Genomic DNA, 22,144 nt, shown 5'->3' with positions numbered 1-22,144 from the left:
CAGCTTGTTGAATAAATAACTGAATGACTGATTGATCCATGAATCCTACAGAAAGGGTAGAATTTGACGTTTACGTGGGGCAGTCAGTAGCAGGTACTTACTTTTTTTAAAGGTAGTATTTTAAAATTTTGTTAAAATATTTAATTTATTTATTTGAGAGAGAGGGAGAGAGAGAACAAGCAGGGGGAGCAATAGGAAGAGAGAGAGGGAGAAACAGACACCTCACTGAGCAGGGAGCCTTATGTGGAGCTGAATCCTAGGACCCCAGGATCATGACCTGAGCTGAAGGCAGATGCTAAACCTACTGAGCCACACAGGCACCCCTAAAGATTTTATTTATTTTAGAGTGAGATAGAGAGAGAGCAGGGGGAGGCGCAAAGGGAGAGGAGAATCCCAAGCAGACTCTGCTAAGTGCAGAGCTTGACTTGAGGCTCCATCTCAGGACCCCAAGACCATGACCTGAGCCAAAATCAAGAGTCAGACACTTAACTGAGTAAGTGTCTGTCAGTAGCAGCTATTCTTACCATTGAGGGAGGGGTATATGGTGTGGAGCGCATAGTAATTGAGGATGACTTCCATCAGCTCCACCTGGATTGGCGGGGGGGGGGGGGGGGGGCAGAACAAAGGGAGCAAATAAGACATGAATGAAAACAGGAGTCCAAGGGAAGAACATCTAGTGGCCCTCACCTCCAGAAACACTGACATGCCAGCCCACTTACAAAACAGGTTGACTGTGACTGTCACAACTACAACTCCTTCTTCACAATCTCCTAAACTCCACTCTCTGGACTTCATTCTCCATCAGTACATACGAGCTCATTTTATGGCAAAACATGACCTGAATTGCCATGGGGATATGTAGTGTTTCTTTATTCCACTTTGCATGAATATTTTAAAATTTTGTTGCAGGAGTATTAATGTGTTTGATTAGAGATTGCTGCCCCAGATCCTCCTGGAAGAGTTATATAACACATGGTGCATGTCCCAAGTTAACCTCTCATAAATTCTCAATTCTGAAGCCCATCAGCCCTGAGGGCTTTGGGTAAGGCATTGTACACCTGGGCCGCTATTATTACAGCAGTGAAAATATACCAAGAGCTTACTATGTGAGACATTTTGTCAAAGTGTCTTACTGAATTCATTGCCCTGTTTCATGTTCAGTTCCCATTTGAAGTAGTTGAAGTAGATATTAGTATTCCCATTTTACTGGGAATGGTTCAGAAAGGTTAAGTTATTATCCCAAGGTCACACAGTAACAAGTGGCACAGTTGGTAAAAGAGCCCAAATCTATCTTCCTCCAAAGCTTGTGCTCTTAACGTCCACGTCCTGTCTCCCTGTTAGCTCTCAGGCTGCGCCCTCCTTAAATGATTAACTTTTAGACATGGTATCCATTTCCTGCAAGACTGTAGTGCATCTTCTCTGGGTCCTTGGTGCTTCTCCAGGAGTCCCCTGAAGCCCTGCTTAGAGAAGAAATGCAAGAGGGTCTGGGAGAAAACAACTCACGTCGATGAAATTGATGTTGGAGTGTTTCAGTTCCAACTTCAGCTTACTGTGTGGAGAAAGAGAAGCACGGGTCACCCCAAGACGTGGCTGCTACTTCTTCGCAGTTACCTCTAGGGAGTGCAGTGCTTATGGACAAGGCCATTTCTGGGGACTGGGTGCCTAAGAGTTCCTCTGCAACCTGGTGCTTGTGCATTTAAGGATTTCAGCAGGCACAGTGATTTAAGAAGAAGTGGCATTGTTGAAAATAACGTTTGCTGAGCATCTTCAATAACTTAAATAAATTATGAGGGTATAAATATTTACTGAAAAAAAGTGGGATGCAAAGAGCAGTGCTCTGTATGTCCAATGACAAAAATGTGTATTAAGAAAAGACTGGAAGGAAAAATGAAACTATTAGTAATGATAGTCTCTATGTGGCAGGGTGGTAGAGGATTTTTAAAAAATACTTTTACAGGGGGATCCCTGGGTGGCTAAGTGGTTTGGCGCCTGCCTTCATCCCAGGGCACGATACTGGAGTCCCGGGATTGAGTCCCACGTCAGGCTTCCTGCATGGAGCCTGCTTCTCCCTCTGCCTGTATCTCTGCCTCTCTCTCTCTCTGTCTGTCATGAATAAATAAATAAAATCTTTTTAAAGACTGCTTTTACAATTTCCATGCCATGAACATGTATTATTTGCATAACATGGGAATAAACAACAATGGTAGAGAGAGGCACCTGAGTGTTGCTGGCAGACAGCTGGCACCCAGCGGAGAGAAGGAAGGCAGAGTGACTCTGGAGGCCTCGGGTGCTGTCACTATAGAAGCCAAACCTCAATTCCCCCCATTGATCCTCTTGGCTGCTGGCCTAGCTCCCTCGTTCAGGGATTCTAACCACCCTGGACTGATGATCTCTTTGCTTTCTGCTCATGGGGCAGAGTAGTTTTGCTAATCCCTTGATAAAACCATGGTGTGAGGTCCTCCTAGATCCTCCTCATTTTGCTGTGTCTCCACAGTCCAAGCCCTTGGCTGTCCTCTCAGATACTGCACACCTCCCAAGCCAGGCTGATGCATGAACTTAAAATTCTGGGACCTCCAAAAATGCTCACATGCTCACCATTAGCTTCTCTTTGTAAAGACCTCTTATGATGTGCATTTTAATGAAGTCAGTGCACTCTCTGAGTCAATGGGTATCTAACCCCAAGGCCAGGATTTGGTTCCTCTGATGGACCCGCTGCACCTGTTCTTCAGCCAGGAGCAGCGCTCAGAGTGGGTGAGACACGGGGTACAGGTGAGGGCCCCAGAGAAGGACGTCAGGGCAAGTGCCAACCCTTGCTGACAGTTTAGTCTCTCCTGCCCACTGGCTCACTGGATTTAGTGAGTATGCTCCTATTGACTGGGTATCTGGGTGGTGGGGCAGCAAGGAGTGGCTTGGGGGCATCTTTAATCCTCAGCCTAAAATCTCCTTTTTTTTTTTTTTTTTTAAATCTCCTTTTTTTGATGTGCAGTACTGACTGTTCTTCTCAATCTTACATATAAGGTCCTTGCAAAGCTCCATATCTTCCAACTAGATTATGGCTCCTAAGTAATCCCTTTGCAGAAGTTCAGCAATTCCACTGGTGCCTGAGACTGAGAGGGGACCTGAATGTAACCTGGGCTATGTGGCAACTTGTCTGGCTTCTGGCTTCCCCACTGAGACATGGTCAATATGTCTTTCCAAAGGGGCCCCCGGATTAGAGGTGAAGCCAGCCCCAGTGGAGATCTCTGTCTCCAAGGGTAACCCCAGCCATAGCAGTGACCAGATTAAATGCTCAGGTTGCTGCTTGGCTATCCTCATCCTACCCCACTTCCCCCTACCCTTGCCCATGGCCGCTTACCTTCCTGGGGTCACTGAACCAACAATCCTGTCAGAGCTCACATTGATGGTGGCAGAGATGCTTGTTGTCTAAAAAAGCAAAAAAAGATAACCCAGAATCTCAGGTGACATAGAAGTCCTGTTGGCTCCCAGTCCAGGGGACAGATCTTCAGAAACCACAGCAAGATATGAGACATGTGGGTGAAAAGCAGCTACCCCAAGGAATTTGGGCTGAAGATGCAGGATGTTGGTGACTCCACAGCTGACTCTAGGAAAGGTGAGCTGAGGTTTTAGAGGTCCTAATGGAAGCATCAACAAGGGCAAATAAGCCCAAGCTAAAGACACGGAACATTCAAATAGGGAGACCATTCACCAATAAGCATGACTGAGCTTTGAAGCAGGCTACTATGAGAAGTTCAGAGAGGCCCTGAGTCCCAGGGACCTTTAAAGACACCACCAACTGACACCTGGGTGTGAGGATGAAGCCTGACCTGTCCAGGTGTGGGGTTGAACCAGGCCACTGAATTTGGGCAATTTCTGGCCAAAGTATTTCTTTGAATACTTTTTCCAGCCCCTCCCACTTTCTCCCGTCCTGGGACTCCGAGGACAGTAAGATGAGAACTTTTGTGTAGTCGTACAGGTCCCTGAGGCTCTATTCATTTTTTTAGGCCCATGCATTCAGATTGGGTAATTTCTATTGTTCTATATCGAATTCATTTGTTCTTTTCTCTGTTCCACTGACACTACCCCCCCCGCCCCCCCGCCCAGCAGGGATGTCAGAGCATGTTGTTACAGCCTCGTGCCAGTGTAAGCCTCAGCTCCCCAGTCAGCCTTTGCTGGCCTGGGTGGGGCTAGGGCCATAGCTTTTTCTCTGGTGTTTGGCTTTAGTAGCAAAGTTATTGATTGTCTACAAGTTTTCTATCTTACTAGGTTGTCCCTTTTTTAGTCCTTTGGCTAGAAAGAGGGGGATGCTGTTGGGGCTTTTTTTGTTCATGCCTATTGGTGTTTCTGGGTTGCCCCAAATTGGAATATGCAGGGCAAAAAGAAACCCCAGGGAGCTCATCATCATGTTGTTCCTTAGATCTGGAGACCTCTGGCTGATATATCTTCTTCTCTCTGTCTTTCAGAGTTTTCTTGTTTATTTTATATATAATGTTTAAGGTTCTGGGTTGTACTCAGCAGGAGTAGGGAAGGAAATGGACATCTACTCAATCTTCCCAGAGGAGGAAGTGTTTTGCCCATTTTTGAAATTAATTGTCTTTTTTATGACTGAGTTGTAAGAGTTCTTTATATATTCTGGATACAAGTCCCTTCTCATATATATGGTTTGCAAATATTTTCTCTCTTTCTGTGGATTGTCGTTTCACTTTCTTGAATTCTGTCCTTTGAAGCACGAAGTTTTTAACTTTGGTGACGTCCAATTTATCCATTTTTATTTTTTTGTTCATGCTTTTGAGTTGTATCTAAGAAGGTCTAACCCAAGGTCATGAAGATTCAATACTGTGTTTTTTGTTGTTGTTGTTTTGTTTTGTTTTGTTTTTTTCTGAGAGTTTTGTGGTTTTAGCTCTCACATTTGGGTCTCGAGTCCCAAATTGACTTGGAGTCAATTTTTGTGTATGTATAATGAAGAGATCTGGTTTCATTCATTTGCATGTGGATATCCAATTGCCCTAGCACCATTTCTTAAAAGCTTATTCTTCCCCATTGAATTGTCTTGGTCCCCTTGTTAGAAATCAGTTGACTATAAATGTGGAGGTTTATCTCTGGATTCTCAATTCTATTCCATTGATCTGTATGTCTATCCTTGTACTACTATCACATAATTATGGTTACTATAGCCTTACAGTAAGTTTTGAAACAGAGAACTATGAGTTCTACAATTCGTTTTTCTTTTTCAAGATTGTTTTGGTTATTCTGGGTCCCTTGAGCTTACATATAAATTTTGGGATCAGCTTGTCAAGAAAACCAGCTGGAATTTCAATAGGGATTGTGTGGAATGTGTAAATCAGTTTGGAGAGTATTGCCATTATGAGTTCCTTACATTTTATACCTTCTTTAAAAAGGTAATTTAATGATTTTATTTATAACCACTTCAAAAGAGTTATGCTTTAAATTGAACTTATTTTTATAGTAAATGTAACAGTGAAAAACAGCTAAAATCGTCCAACTTAGCTAGTGTGAATGACTTTTAAGGTTTCTTGCAATTCTGCCAATGTATGATTTGATTAAGTACACCCTTGGGAAGCCTGACTGTTCAGGCCAGGGATGCAAGGTCCCCTCACGCTGCTGCCAGGCAGAAGTAGCCTCCAGAATTTATCAGCTTCCTTGTCCTTTGGTAGAGGGAGGGGCTTACACTTTGGCAGATGGAACCCTTTGCTGCCCTGTCCAGGGGCACACTTACCACCCTGAGCTGGAAGAGTGGCTTGCGGTCAGAGGAGTTGGGCTTGAGAGCGAAGGCCTGGACATCTATTGCTGGCATGAGGGTCACATTTCCAGGGGTGAACATCAGTAATGGAGCTGACTCAGGTGACATCTCAAGTTCTAGCTCCATATTGGGGTACATCCTGGCCAGCTGGAGAAAGAAGGCAGAGGCTCGGGGGGAGGGCAGGATGCACTGATGTGCAGCTACAATCCCCACGTTTGGTCTAGGTGGGGTTCTCCGAATTCTCCGTGGTGAATGTTCAAAGATCTTACCTGAGGAACAAGGGCTGGGAATGAGCTGGTGTGCAGGTGGATTGGAGAGTCTGGGGAAATCTGCAGGAGAAGCAGGAGGCTACTTGAGATGCAGGATGTGGCTAGAAGTGCGGAGTTTGAGGTCAGACAGGTCGAGTCCAAATACCGCTCCCGCCATTTTTTAGCTGATGGCTTGCTGGCAAGCTTTGTTAGGTTCTGCATCTGTAAAATGGGGATGATAATCGTAGCACTCACCATGCAGAACAGGCAAGGATGAAATGAGACAGTGTATAGGTAAAGTGCTAAGTGCAATGCCTGGAACCTCAGTAAATATAAGTCTGTTTTTGTTATTTTGGGTCAGTTTTTGTTATTTTTGGCCCCCTCAAGGGCCAATGAGATCTCATAACCACCACAATCTGGATTGAATCTATTTCCAGGTATGTCTTCCCCTCAAAACTTTTCTTTCATCCTTTCTTCCTTTCTTCCTTTCTTCCTTTCTTCCTTTCTTCCTTTCTTCCTTCCTTCCTTCCTTCCTTCCTTCCTTCCTTCCTTCCTTCCTTCCTTTCTTTCTTCTTTCTTTCTTTCTTCTTTCTTTCTTTCTTTCTTTCTTTCTTTCTTTCTTTCTTTCTTTCTTCTTTCTTTCTTTCTTCTTTCTTTCTTCTTTTCTTTTTTCTTTTCTTCTTTTCCTTTCTTTCTTTTCTTTTCTTTTTAAAAAGATTTTATTTATTTATTCCTGAGAGATACAGAGAGAAGCAGAGACATAGAGAAGCAGGCTTCTCACGGGGAGCCCTATGTGGGACTCGATCCCAGCACCCTGGGATCACACCCTGAGCCAAAGGCAGACACTCAACTGCTGAGCCACCCAGGCATCCCTCCCTTCAAACCCTTTCTAACCCTCTTTCTGGTAGTCTTCTCTACCCAATCCTCTGACTTGCTGATCTTCTAGTGTGGTGAACCCTGCCTGTACCCGCACACAGCCTATCTTCCTTGATCTCTCCTCTCTCAAGATCCCATCTTTACTTGGACTGCTCCCATAGCACTTATCATAGTGCTTGGCTTGGGGGGTGCATGGCTCAGACCTCCCTTCGGGAGGGTCTCCCGCAAGAAGGGCAGTTGGCTGATAGCCCCCTGCTACCTCATTCAGGCCCCACACTTTCATGCTGGGCCACGATGTCCCAGAAAGCCCCCAGCCCCAGACCCGAGCGCAGCACAGCCAGTGTAGTGCTGGAGAATTTTGTCCAACCAGGCAGGATTGAGACGATGAGCCAAACCCAAAGTAACAAGCCCTCATTCACTTACTGTGAAAGTGTAAGCAAGAGGCTAAACAGGAAAGGATACCGGCCCCCACCACTCCATTTCCCCTGTGGCATGGCACCTGTGAGGTCAGATGCTTCAGCAGAGGGAAGGAGGGGGTCACCTTATTGCCAGAGGAGCCCCCAAAGAAAAGGCTCCTGCTGTGTTATGGACCCGGTGTGGGAGGGGGAGGAGGGTCAGTAGAGGAGTACTGAGTACCGGGTCAGACTGGAGAAAACCGTCCTCCAGGCCCTGGCAAGGGGGTCTCAGCAGAGACACCTAAGCAATCTCACCTGAGGATCTCCCATCCCCTCCACCCGTAAGGAGGCCTCTGAGTGAGGTGTCTAGGCTTGGAATGCAGATAAGCCTAAGAGCTTGGCCAGTCTGAGGAGGGGATGGGGCGGAGGCTTATGTCCTTCGCCACAGCTCCCTCCAGAACCTGACGAGCACCGGCCAGTCACCAAGTCTAGTCTGGGAGGACCCACCAGGTCAAGCCTTTGTAATTGCCTGTGGTCAGGCCAGAAAGATCACGCACAGGCTTTTAGCCTGGAGCCGGACTCGTCGGATTTCTGTCTGCCGCAGCACCCCTCTGATCAGCAGGCTCCGCTCTGCGCTCCATCAGCCGAGCTGAGTCTCCTCAGAGCTGCACAGCAGCACTTCTGCTACCAGTGTGCTTGCCTTCCCCTCTCCTCCGTGGTGCCAGGCCTGCATCTCCCTGGGAGGGCTCTCCCCTCCTACTCCTCCTTCCTCTCCCTTTCATCCTTCCCAGGCACTCCCCTAATCTACCCCTTCCAAGTCTAGTGCCACCTTGGCATCTGCTTGGAGGACCGATATGATACCACGGGGTCTTTTATATTTTTTTAAGTATTGCCAATAATAGCTAATATGTATCATGCATCAGACACCAAGCTCTTAACAGAATCGCTCATATGATCCCTGGGGAATAGGCACTGTTGGGATCCACGGCCTGGATTTGAACCCACATTTGGTAGGCTTCAGATTATACATTCTTTCTCTGGCTCCCCAAACCCCCAGGCTTGGTCTCCAGTCCAGCCTGCCACTCTCTCCTGAGACTACCCCCCGCAGCCTCCTCCCTCCCCTACTCACGTGCTGGTTTTGAATGGTGAAGTTCATGTATCCAGCCTGATGGTAGACCCAACTGGCTGTGTTGAAGACATATTCAGAGATAGCAAAGTAGACCATGTAGTCATGTTTCTCTGGCAGCCTGATGGGCGGAGCCTCGAAGGGGGCTCGGGAGTGCCCGTTTTGGCCAAAGAATTCACCCTGGAAACAGAAGGACACGTCACCCACCCAAGGTTCCTACCAGAGAGGGTGCCAGGCAGAGGTGTCCAAAGCCTTCCTGGGGAAGCCTCCTGTGCCCTGGTTCCTCTCCAGAATGTGGGCCTGGGGTCCTGAAAGCTTCCTTCTGGCACCACAAAATTTAGACCTGACAGCTGCTTGAAATCCCCTATTACAGAATCGGCTGGGAGATATGTGCGGAGTTCTCATGGGCTCAGGATGTGGCCTGATGGTGGAAAGCATGGACTCCAGAGATTGACTGTCACTTACTAACTCTGGGACTTTGGGCGGGTCCCTAGCTTCCTTGTGTCTCAACCTCTTCACCTGCAGAATAAGGATGATGCTAATGGCTTCAACTTCATAGAGGTGGCATAAAATGGAAATATGTTAATATTTGTACCAATATTCAGCATCTGGCACAGAGTAAGAAGCATATACTTGTTTGTTAAGTAAATAAAATGGGAGGAAGATGGCACTCCAGGACCTAGCTCAACCCCCAGGGGAAACATGGAAGAGACTGGAATAAAAAGGGGGTGTATTAATTTCCTATTGCTTCTGTGGGCACTGGCTAGGGATGGGAACTTACGGGCAGATGGACTAAAGAAGGAGGTTAGGAGCTGACTCTGGGGGGTAGAACTTATTTTCTGCCAGCCCTCAGCTCTAAGATCCTTTTGCCATAGCAACTTACCTTGAAGGGTGTGTCTAGGACTTGAGAATTCACTTGAGGAGCTCCTATTAAACTGTAGTCAATGCTGGCAACCTGGTCAATCATTGAGATAACTGTGGAACAGGAAAGAGACAGTGTTATGAATAGGGTAGTCAAACACAGTTGTGTGTGTTGTGCACTGCACAATTGCAGGGCTCTTCTTTCACATGGACTGTTGCCTTTGGAGAATTGGAATGGGGATGGGGCTGATCCATGGTAACTTCAGGCACAAAGAGAGTGCTGTATTCATTCATTCACCCATTCATTGGATATGTATTAACACCTGCTCTATGCCAGGCACAAATGCAAGGGGCTGATGAAACAGCTGAGTGAGATAGTCAGAGTCCCTGTCCTTTGACAGTCCATGGTGGGGTGGGGGGAAGATAGTCAATCAAATACTTGAGAAAATAAATGTAAAATTGCAACTCTATTAGGTAGCGTAAGTTCGTAGGATGATATCAGTGGCATAACAGAGATGAAATGGTGAGGGGCGGGGGCTGCAACCTGATTTGGACAGGGAGTCAGAGGAAGTGTTGCTTGGGCTGTGATCTGAAGGAGGAGTAGGTGTCGACTGGGTGGAGGGTGGTAGATGTAGCGGAAGGACAGTCCTGGCAGAGGGAATGACATGTGCAGAGATCTTGTAGCAGTAGGAGTACAGTTGAGGCATAGAGGGTGATTGGAGGAATTAGCGATATTGGGAGCATGTAGGGACTGTGTGGCTGGCCACATTGCCAGACCATGCAAGGCCTTGTCACTTGGAGCGGGGCTCAGTGTCCTGAGAGTCAGAGGAGTTTTTGTTGGGTTCCAAGAAGAGGGGGAGACCTGACCTGTTGTGTGATTGTGAAAGGTCCCTGTGGCAGCCAGAGGGCCAGGGCTGGGCGGATCCCGGGCCCTACTCGGGGATTGCAGAGCATCCCTGTTTTGTTAAAGCAGCCAGGACAGAGCTAGCATGTTTTTCTCCCATGTGCCTGTCATCCTCTTGTGCTCCTCCCAGCATGTTCAGTCATAGTGAGTCACTATGCTCAGTCACCTTACTCCCCAGCCTCCAAAGCAGACCCCCCAAGAGAGGTGGTCACCCCATATCCAGCTCTGTAGGATGGAGAGGTGCTCAATGGGGAAAGTTCACCCGGGACTCTAGGGAGATGAGGGTGGTGATGGCTCCGGGGGTCCTGGGTGCCATGGCATCTGATGGTGCCCAGAGAAGGAAGGGACCTCCGAACCTGGCAGAGTCTGGAGATAGGGCTCCAGGCGAGAGGTGGTTGCCTTCTCGACCATTTCGCAGATCTGCGGGAAGCGGGTGAGAAAGTCAGGTGAGCTCCCCTCTCCCTCTCTCCTTGGCCCTGCGCCTCCCCCGCCGCCCTCCAAATGATCTGGCTTTTCTCTGGCTTTTCTCCTCACCCTGCAGGCAGGAGGGGGGGAGGTGAGCATGTCCAAAGAGAGAAGAGCCCACTACCTTCATCAATACACAGTACTTGGTCACTGTCCCATTTGGGCTGGGCACGCACGTGGGCTCAGCTTACGTCCCTAGACTTTTCTGGAACCTACATTAGAAGTGAATGGTGGCCACGCGGGCACTGCCCTGTGGTCTGCTGTCGCCACGGGTCCCAGTTCAATGTCTTGGCTGCTAAGTGGCAAGAAGCAGAGTACATCAACACATTTATTAGGGAGCCGAGGGGCAAAGCGGGAGAGCTCCCAGGTGAACCAGGGGCTCCATCACCTCATTCCTCAGCCTCTTTGCCTCCTCCTCTTGCTCAGGCTCCTGCTAGCTGGGAATAAGGGATCCCAAGGAGCGCGGCTCTAGGTCTGCAGGCAGTACTGACCGGGGCCACCAGAGGGCCTCAAAGCAAAGCCAGAAAGACAGTTTTCTGGAGAATTGCCTTCCTCAGCAGGCCCAACAACCTACTCCTCTGTACATCAAGAGGTCCTGCTTGGGAGATCCCAGAAGTCCCCCGGCTTCCGATTTCCTAGCTCCAGCTATTCCGATTTCCTAGCTCCAGCTATTCCTCTGGGACTTTGCCTTTTTCACCTATTCATTTATTAATATCTACTTTACAGCAAGTGGCCTCTTAAAAAATCACATACTTTTAATAAAAAAATACAGGAACTGTATATCACTTGTCAATGGAAAACTGGCATCCCTTGGCATAAACATGATATAATTGGGAAAAAAGAATACAAGGACTTGAAAAAACGTTCTGGAAACCAGGCTAGATAGGATTGCCATGTTCAGGATACACTGGCCCCAAACCGAGACTTCCCCTTTGATGTAAAAAGAAAGGACTGCAAAGGGGATTGATTGCTCGTGTTAAAATCAACACTTTGTTTCGGGGAAGTTTCCCCACTTTGGGAACTGGTATTTTGTGCAAACTCCAAGTCAGCCTGTGTCAGGTGGGTTTGACCTGGAGCACCCAGGCATCCAGCCCTTCTGGGGCTTGACTTCATCCATCCCAAGTCCCCTGGTCAGAGATCCTCTCTCTCCTCATACCTCTCTTTGTACTCTCAGCCCTGTGGGGTCTGCAGCCAGTGCCCCCATCCCCTGACACTGACCGCTCCTTGGGCTCAGCCTTTCTGGCACCAGCCCTATGCCCCCTGGACACATGATGTCCAGAGTTTTCTTTTTTTTTTTCCAAAGATTTATTTATCTATTCATTAGAGACACAGAGACAGAGAGAGAGGCAGAGGGAGAAGCAGGCTCCATGCTGGGAGCCTGACGTGGGACTCTATCCCCCGTCTCCAGGATCACGCCCTGGGCTGAAGGTGGCGCTAAATCACTGAGCCACCCGGGCTGCCCGATGTCCAGAGTTTTCTGGACCATGTTTCCATATTTGTAGGGCAGAGACCACAACTTGCCTCTGGCCTCAGCCTGCTGCACAGGGCTATTGGGGAAATAACCTTGAACCATTTACTCTGTCCTTCCTCTGTACGAGGCACTCATTAGTGCCTGTGTGTATGACATCATACAGCCCTCCCAACAGCCCTGCAGGGTAGATGCTGTCATTATTACCGGTTTATAAACAAGAATCTCAAGGCTCAGAGAGGGTAAGCCTGTTAACCACAGCATCACAGCCAGCAAAGGGGCAGACCTGGGATTTAAATCCAAAAGTCGGACTGCAGAACCCATGTACTGAAGAATGAAGATTCCATGAGGTGAAACATGATTCAGAAATGACTCTGCAATATGATGAGTGCTCTGAGCAAAGCCTGTGTGCCAGGTGCACTAAGTGGTTATCAATCCCTACTAGCCTCCTTTAAGGTAGGTAGGGGTCATCGTCCACATTTTACAAATGAGTAGAGTGAGGCTCCAGGAGGCCCATCAACATGCCCAAAGATACACACCAGGTAAATGGAAGAGGCACTCTGCCTCCAAAGTTTTTTCCCTGAGGTGATGTGTACTAAAGCCAGCCCCATTATTGTTCTCCATATAGTGCATTCTGGGGGGAAGAGTAGAAGGTGAGTCTTTTTTTAAGAAATATTTTCCTCTCCTCAGAGTGAGAAAGATATGCTAGATTTTCTCCTAAGAAGTTTTGGATTGGTTCTGGAATTTAAATCCTTAGACCACCTAGACTTGATTTTTGTGTATGGTGTGAGGGAAAGATCCAAGTCACTTCTCCATATCTCTGTAATATTATCTACAACTAGATCTCAAACACTCTGCCAGTTCCAAATGCCAATTTAACATATGTGGTCATACAAACTTGGGAAAGCCTTGAAGTTAGTCTCTGCACCACGAATGAAGAAAGTTTAAGCAAATTCAAATGACAGTGTACTTAAGAGACAAGGCTGTTTCCAAATATCAAATATGTCCATGCCAATGACCCTTGTATTAATCACAAATCTATGTGTCCTTTTGTTTACCTTTTGTTCCAAGATATTTTTGAATTTATTTTCAATTCTCTCATGGAAGAGGTTCAGGATCCAGCTGGAAAAAAGAGGAAAGAGGGTCAGGATCCACTTTATGATTAACCTAGGACTCCCAAAATGATGGCTACCCATGGATCTGATCTTCCCCCATGTTATCCCAAAAAAGGAGCAAACCAGATGGGGAACTCTCATATACTATTAGTGGGAATGTCAATTGGTACCGTCACTATGGAAAACAATGTGGAGGATCCTCAACAAATTAAAAATAAACTACCATATGATCCACCAATTCTACTTCTGGGTATTTATCAAGAAAACAAAAAATGCCAGTTTGAAAAGGTATCTGCCTCTATGTTCATTGCAACATTATTTATTATAGCCAAGATAGAGAAACAGCCTAAGTGTTCAGTGGATGAATGGATATAGAAAATGTGGTACACACACACACACACACACACACACACGAAACCAGCTGGAATATTAGTGAGCCATAAAAAAGATATTTTACCATTTGCAACAACATGGATAGTCTTTGAGAGTATTATGCTAAGTGAAATAAGTCAGACAGAAAAAGGCAAATACCACATGATCTCATATATACACGGAATCTAAAAAAAGTCAACAGCAGCCAAGCTTATAGATGTAGAGAATACATGTTGTACATCACACTCCCTTGACTTATTCCAATTATAAAATAAATTAGTCAGGGGGATGTGATGTACAACCTGGTTACTATAGTTAATAATACTGTATTGTATATTTGAAAGTTGCTAAGAGTAGATCTTAAAAGTTCTCATCATAATAAAAATATTTTGTAACTGTGCGTGGTGACAGATGTTAATGAGACTTACTGAGGTTGACTATTTCACAGTATCTACAGGTATCAAATCATTGTGTTGAATGCCTGAAACTAATATGGTGTTGTTTGTCATTTATACCTCAATAAAAGAAAAAGAAGGAGACTCAGGCCTATTCTTTATACCCTACAAGATCCACAGAACAATTTACCTGGCATTTTAGCAAGTAGTCACTCCCTCATTCATTCAACAAACATTTACTGAGCCGCTCTGATGGGGTAAGCACTGAATAAGGTGTTGAGGGGACATTGGTGAACAATTTCATGGTGCTCATGGTGTGGATCTAACCCACTTCAGATAAAACTGCCCTCAGAGACCTTTCTCCACCACAGATCGCACTCGGTGAGAATCGTGGCCCAGAACAGACATTGCACAACTGTGTTCTCATCTGGGGTAAGGATAAGAGGTTGTGGGATATAAGTGAACTAAGTTAGTGGAATTAGGTCTGATAAAATTTCTTTCCTTCCATAAATGCTTCTTTTCCATTCAACGCTTGCTGATTGAGTGATATGTACTATGAATATATGTATATTATAAATTCATGCAGTAAAATTGGACACAAGTATTTCCTGGGTGTTCTGCAGAAAGCATCTTGAACTGTCCAGGGTTCTGTCCCCTAGGCAAGTCCAGGACTTACAGACTGGTTGAACGTTGGATCCTGGGTGGATCTGAATGACCCTGGATGTAGAGACCATGGCTGGAGTCCCTGACAGCTGTGGGTGGGGTGTTGCTTCCAGAAAAGGCTGTCCCCTCCAACGTCCCTGGGTACTCCTCCAACATTGAGTTGAAATATAACAGATTGAAGCAGTAGGACACTTTCCACAGATCGCAGACTACATAAAGTCATTCTGGCCCCATTCTTCCTCCTTTTGCCCAAATTCAGTCCAATCTCTTAAATCTGTCACAGGCCCTTCTCCCCCACCTTTGCTGCCATCGCCTGTCCTGGGGCATCATTGTCTCTCGCCTGGACAACTGCCTCTCCCCTCTCTGGTCTCCCTCCACTCACTCTGCCCTGCTCTAATCTCCTCTAAATAAAATGATCTTTTAAAAGAGCCAATCTGATTATATTACTGCCTTTCTTAAAATCCTCCAGTGGCTTCCCACTGCCTAACTTCAGGATAAAGACTAGAGTGTGGCTCCTGCCTAGTCTCTTCACTTTTTCTAATTAATCACCACCCTTCAGGTACACTGACTTTAGCTCACTTCCTGGGAGGCACAGGCTTTTCACACGCCTCAGGATCTTCTCACATGCTTCTTCCTCCACCAGAGAAGCTCTCCTCTCCCCGTCTTTTGCTAAAATTCAAGACTAATTTCCTTGAAGAAACTGTCTATGCTCTAAATGTTAGGTAAATTGTTTACCCTTTACATTCATAGCATCTGGACTCTCTCCTTATAAGCATGTTATCATAACTATGTTGAAGGTAATTCAAAATATATTAAAATACTTTATTTATGTTCCCTTCTCTCACTAGAATGTATATTGCATCGAGGTGGGGACCTGTCGTCTCCACCTTGCATCGTCTTGTATTCCTAGCATTTAGCTCAGGATCTGTTGAATAATAGGGCCTCAATAAATATTTGTTAAATGAATGATTGAATAAGGCTACCAACTCCTCATTTTGGTCAAGACCGTGGGGGTTCACACTTCTGTGTCCATATCAATAGCACCCAACTATGCAGCTATCGCCACCATAACAAACTAGCTAAAATGTTTCTCTGGCCACCAGTGTGCCCATCTCCACTGTGTGTGTGTGTGTGTGTGTGTGTGTGTGTGTGTGTGTGTGGTGTGTGTGTGAACCACACGGAATTTCATGACTTTGATCTTGAGAAATGGAGTATTATGCTCACCTGATTAAAATAACACAGTGGTTTGAAGCTATCCAGTCTCAACTAAAAGTTTCCTTTTCCAAAAGGCAGACTTAAGTTCAAAGGCTCTAGTATTTGTGCAGAAAAGATTTGTCAGTTGAGTAAATGCACAGCTAATAGTTTCTGGGTTCCCCAAAAATATAAATTCCCCTGAAACTGACAAGATTAAAGGACCCTACATTTCTGTTGACATTTGTTCCCTCCAACATGGCCACCCAGCAAATAAATATCCAGCAAAGAGGTAATTGGCTATAAAAGAGTTTATTCACCACTACTTCCCTGTGTCTTGGGGGCTGACATGTGCAGATTCGTCTCTCAGACTCTCTTGCTGTCTGACTAACGAGGGGTATAGGCAGCAAGGAGGGATGAGTTGGGGTATTTGTACCTAGGCGTGCCCTGCTGTGCCACTACACAGCTGCCCTATGGCCCCTTCTCCAAGGTTCCACCAACTCTTTCTGGGCTCTGGTAACATGCTTCCCTCCCCTTTCACCTTCAACCCTAGGGGTAGTCATAGCTCCCTACTGGCATGGGTGTCCAGGTACTTCAGTAGCCCTTGCTGAACATCTGTTTATCCTGCTCACACTCCTGTGAAGATTCTTTTCATCAGATCCTTGTCAGTTAAGCCTTTTGAGCTGCCTCTATGTCCTGCCAGGAAGTGAAGGATGAGGTGCCAACCAACCAGAGTGAGAAGGCAGTCACTCTGGGACTGGACTCATTCCTTTGCTATTCACTAAAAAATAGATAAATGTGTACTATGATCTCTTCCTGGCAAGTCACTTCAGGATGCTGGATTGCCATTAAAGGCCATCTTGCCCGGGTGTCAGCAGGTTTTCCTCCCTCTCTTCCTTCCTTCCTTCTGGCCTGCCTTCGTACCTGCTTTTCTTTTTTTAAAAGATTTTATTTATTTATTCATGAGAGACACAGAGAGAAAGGCAGAGACATAGGCAGAGGGAGAAGCAGGCTCCTCACAGGGAGCCTGATGTAGGATCCATTTCAGGACCTGGGATCATGACCCGAGCCAAAGGCCAGGCGTTTCTTTCTTTCTTTCTTTCTTTCTTTCTTTCTTTCTTTCTTTCTTTCTTTCTTTCTTTCTTTCTTTCTTTCTTTTGAGAGAGTGAATAGGGCGAAGGGGCAGAGGGAGAGGGAGAAAGAGAATCTCCAGCAGACTCTCTGCTGAGCGCCAAGCCTGACATGGGGCTCAGTGTGAGGCTCATCCCACAATCCTGAGATCATGACCTGAGTGGAAATCAAGAGCCAGATGCTCAACCTACTGAGCCGCCCAAGCGCCCCAGAAAACTTTTTCTTAAAGGGCCAGACAGTAGATTTTTTGGCACTGCAGGCCACATGGTCTCTGTTGCAACTACTCCACTCCGCTGTTGTAGCATGAAAGCAGCTATACATGGTATGTGAGCGATGAGTGTGGCTGTGATCCAATGACTTTATTTATGAAACCATGAAGCAGACTGGATTGGCCTGCAGGCCTTAGTTTGCGGACCTCTGATCCTGATGCACCTTAAATCTTGCTCTTATGCTCCATCAGGAGCATCCCTGGGTGAGCTGGATGTTGAGGCATCTCTGACAAACCTCCAGCAAGGGCATGGAGTCACTTACCTTAGTTTTCCGGAAATGTCAATGCTGATGTGGCCAATGGAGTTGTTGCAGTGGGCCATGGAGGCAGTGAGCCGTCCAGACTGGTCCTTGCCCAGGTTCAGAAAAGCTGAGATGCAAATGTCATCCACTTTCATTTCGAAAGTACCATCGAAGGAGCTGATTGGAAGTTATGAGAAGCAAATGGTATATAATCAGTCACCTCCAGGAAGAGGAGCCAAAAGAATGCAGACCAGTCCCCAGTTCACCACTAACTAGCTGTGTATCCTAACTGAGCCTCTACTTTGCAGCCAGCGTTTATTGAGGATTTGCTGTATGCTGGGCAGGCCCATTGCTAACTGACTTACATCTGTTATTTTACTTAATCTACAACTGCATCAAGGAGATGGGTTATTATGAATCCCATTTTACAGGTAAATAAATGCAAGTTTAGAGAGGCTCAGATCTGGCTCCTTAAGGGCCTGGTTGTTTGAGCACCCAGAAATGGAAGCCCAGGGTGGGAGGACATGCCTTCGCCCAAAGCTGAGAGACATTCTAATCCAAGCACTACTCACAAGAAAGCCTTTTTTATCTTCCAGTTTCCACTAACAGACACGTAGTTATTGGACAGGGAGGCTCTGACCCCCTGCCTTGGGCATAGCCTCAAATCTGAGTTCCTGAGCTCGAAGTCATGTATCTTCAGTCTGGGGAAGGAAAGCAGAATATCAAACCCAGAAAAGCCAGGTGCATATTAATCCTCCGAATGAGGGTCTCCAGCTCTGGAGTTATCAGTGACTTTCTGTTACGGCTAATTTTGGGGTTGCTTCACTGTTCCCTATTTGGCTTTTTGGTTGTTTTAACATCTTTCAAGAAAATTCCCTGTATTAGATTCCTCATGTGGATTTCTGCTGGTCAGTGATGGATATGGCTACCCTGCCTGGTCCACTCATCTATATTATACCCTCTCTGTGGCCTTTTGAGTTTGTGGCTCTTGTCAGATCCACATTCATTAGCTCACTCAACAAATATCCATTGAGATCCTGCTCCATCAGACCTGGCTCTAGGCACAGAGGCCACAGAGATTCACAATGTAGTCCCTGTCCTTGAAGAGCTCACAGTTGGTGGCAAATCTGGATGTGTTAACAGACTATGGTGGCCCACTGTGAAGACTAGATGCAAGGGGTACTCTATGGCTGTGGGAAGGGCCCTTGACCTCTAAGTGGCAAGGCCTGAACAGAGTGTGTGTGAGCAAATTTTTAAAAATATTCTTTTTAAAGATTTTATTTATTTGAGAGAGAGAGAGAGAAAAAAAACCCAAGCAGGGGGGAGAGGGAGATACAGGCTCCCCGCTGATCAGGGAGCTCAATGAAGGACTTGGTCCCAGGACCCTGGGACCATGACCTGAGCTGAAGGCAGATGCTTAACTGACTGAGCCACCCAGGTGCCCTTGTGTGTACAAATTTAAAGTAGCTCCTTTTTGTTCACTGCCTTCAGGAAATTGTCTTGAGAGATTTTGGGAAGATTCAAAGGAACAATCTTTTCTATCAGGGATGAATAAATGACCCACAAGAACCTATTATGGACACTTATGGGGCTGGGGAAGAAAAATCCATGCAGCCAAGGAATGAATAAAGAAGCACTAAGGTGTGAAGACTCTAAGATTGACTGTGTAAAAGCTACAGGAGATTAAGCTCATTTAAGGCTTATGGAGAGGGAGCTTGCTCACCAGGGACCAGGAGGTCATCTGCTTTATTTCCCATAGGGTTATGTGTGGATGCTATCCTCAAGATGTAGCATGCAAATAAAATGTGAACAGGTTCCAGAAGAACTTAAAGTCCTTCACTACAGACCCCTGAAAGGCTTTGGAGGGAAGGACCGCATATCTCAAGCAGATTCCTCATCTGGGCAGTCAGGAAAGTAGCTGGGGGTCTCTGGCAGAGCAAAAATTTAGAGGTAGTTTCTGCAAGAATGACCTTGGGGCTTGCGAATGGTTTCTAAGGCTCTCTTTCCCATCCTGACGATTCAAGAAACATATAGCACCTTTCAGAAGCCCCACAAGAGCTGACCATGATCCTTTTTGCCTTTAATCCAAATGATGATTCCATGTTTATCCCTTTACCCCGGGGAACCTAGGCCCCCATTCTGCTTCCTCCACTGCCCCTATGGTGGAGAATGGAGACCTCACCTGTAAAACTCATAGCTCATGATTTTAATCCAACTGACTTTGAAGCTTCCTGAGAAATCAGGCAACTCAATTGTGGATAGCTCCTTCTTCAGGATGGCTACTCCGTATTGGCGGGCTGTGGGGAAACAGCGGCAGTCAGCTCGTTCCGTGGGAGGAAGCCAAGCCCAATAGTCGGGTGGCCAGGCTTTGGAATCACACGGACTGGGAGTGAATGTCGGACTTGCCATGTACTCTTGGTGTGCTCCCAAGCAAGTCCTCTAAATTCCTTGAGCCTCACTTCCCCCCATCTGTACAATGGTGGTAGTAATAATACCAATTGGGACCGGAGAATTAAATTAGATCATGAACTCAAAGTGCCAGGTAAATGGCGAGTATTATTTAGTCAACAAGGTGGTAGAAGCAACGATACAATACAGCAGGGCTTTTGAGGACTCATTTACTGCAGCGTGGTCAAACCTTCGGGTTTTTCACTGTTGCCTGGGCCATGTGTTAACAAGGCAGATTCCCAAGCCTAGCTTCAGTTGATAATAGATAGATATTTGGAATCTGCATTTTAACATGTGTCCCAGCAATTCCAGTGTGGTCCACTGACCCCCAGGGGAAAATGCTGGTCTAGTCCCATCCTTTGCCTCTGGTATTCAAGACCAGGAAACTGAAGCCCAGAGGCAGGCATATCCAAGGTTTCTGAGCCAGGCAGGTGCAGAACTCAAGCCTGTGGTCCCTCGTCCTGATTACCACACCAACCTGGTGAGCAACAATGAGCACCAGAAAAATGATTGACCCTCGCCCCCCCCTTACCATATTCCAGGCCTTTTCTGGTGATTCTGGCCACGAACCCAGGATTAGATGCCCCTTCTTCAAGCCCAGAGACCACTGCCAGCAGCAGTAGGACCACTACCACGCAGTGTGGTCTGGCCATCATCCTCAGCAATGTCTTGGGCAGAGGTTGGCCAGAGTCTCTCTGTAGAAGCCTCCTTTACTGAAGGTGACAGTAGCGCTGAGATGCTTATAAAGCCTGGGGCCAGATGAGGAACTGAATCCTTTGGGAGAGAGGGTGGGGAAGGTTCAAGGCTTTGGGGCAGCCCAATTTTCAGCAACTTGAGATGGAAAGAAGGTTGCTTGCGAAATTGTTTAAGGTTTATTTCTGGCCTAGAGGGCAGTGGAAACAGGACCACAACCTCCAACCGCTTCCTCTTCTAAGCTCTGCTGCCTAATGCTGCCAGAGGAGACTCCCGTAGCACCTCTCTCTCTAGCTGAACACCTCCATTCATTCTCCATTATCTACAGACTGAGATGTAAACATCCAGCATGGCAGCGGGGGCTGCCACAACTTGACTCCAATGCACCTCTCCAACTGGACCTTCTACCAGGCCAGCCTGCCAACCCTGTGCTCTGGCTCCCCTGGAACTCACCGTTCCCCACTTACACCATGCAAGACCATCTCAAGTCAGGCCACACATACAACAAACGGATTTTGCAGATGGTTTTGGATTTTTTCTCTTGCCTACATTGTTTTAAATCTACTTTGTTAAAGTATAATTTACATGCAATAAAATGCAGACATTTTAAGTGTACAGTTCAATGAGTTTTGACACACGTATATATCCATGTAACTGCATCATAATCAAGATAAAAACTTTTGCATCACCCCAAGAATTCCCCTCATGCCTCTTCCCAGAAAATCTCTGATCCCGTCTCCTATTCTCCAAAACCACTGACCTGCTTTCTGTGTCCATCCATTCATTTCACCTGTTCTAGAGCTTTGTGGGAATGGAACCATACAGTACACATCTCGACTGTACTGACTGGCTTCTTTCATGCAGCATTATGTTTCTGAGATTAATTCATGTTATTTTGTGTGTCAATAATTCACTCCTGTCTATTGTAGAGTAGTGCTCCACACAGCTGTTGGATCAATCCTTTTATTGCATTGAATCGTATTTTTAATTTTCTTCAAATAGGAAATACATTCACATGGCTCAACAGTCAATCAATATAACAAGACCTACAGTGAGGAGTCTGGCTCTTAACCCTCTTGCATCTTCCCAGCTCCTATCTCCTCTGAGTCAAATCAACATAAAATTGCCATGTGGCAATAGGGGACATTGACTGATGGGGGACTGATAGGGGACATTGAAGGTGCTTTGACAGCTTACATCTTAGGGCCTGTGGGAGCCCAGGGAAAGAGCAATCAAGACGGGAGAGGCGCTTGGTCTGGGTTCTGAAGTCTGACAAACAGTCACAGAGACGAAAGGCATCCTGGACAGAGGGAACAGCACGAGCCAGGGCACGGAAGCCTGAGGCAGCGATGCACATTCTGGAAGGCACGAGAAACTGTGGGAGAGGAAAGGGTGAGGGGTGGGAATGGACAAGAGCATGGCTGAAGAGCAGGCACAAGCATGGGCGCAAACTCCTCTTGGAGGGCCTGGTTGAAGTATGAACACAGGAGTTTTCATTTTCCCTTCCTTGGCAATCCCTATGTTG

General features: G+C 46.5%; 1 protein-coding gene across 1 annotated transcript; it reads right to left on the bottom strand.

Annotated features, from left to right (window-relative positions):
- Nucleotides 1-504: 504 nt before the first annotated feature.
- Nucleotides 505-17,633, bottom strand: LOC102156842 (lipopolysaccharide-binding protein-like). Its single transcript, XM_038572991.1, has 10 exons — nt 17,500-17,633; nt 13,160-13,223; nt 10,525-10,588; nt 9,287-9,378; nt 8,407-8,583; nt 6,028-6,087; nt 5,735-5,905; nt 3,356-3,423; nt 1,504-1,549; nt 505-588 (listed from the first exon to the last, which is right to left on the bottom strand). The coding sequence occupies exons 1-10, from the start codon at nt 17,631-17,633 to the stop codon at nt 505-507; spliced, it is 960 nt and encodes a 319-aa protein (XP_038428919.1).
- Between the last annotated feature and the right edge of the window lie 4,511 nt (nt 17,634-22,144).

The sequence above is a fragment of the Canis lupus genome, chromosome 24 (assembly GCF_011100685.1).
Source record: "Canis lupus familiaris isolate Mischka breed German Shepherd chromosome 24, alternate assembly UU_Cfam_GSD_1.0, whole genome shotgun sequence".
Lineage (NCBI taxonomy): Eukaryota > Metazoa > Chordata > Mammalia > Carnivora > Canidae > Canis > Canis lupus.
The sequence above is the reverse complement of the archived record's forward strand: the minus strand, read 5'-3'. Positions and strand labels throughout refer to the sequence as shown.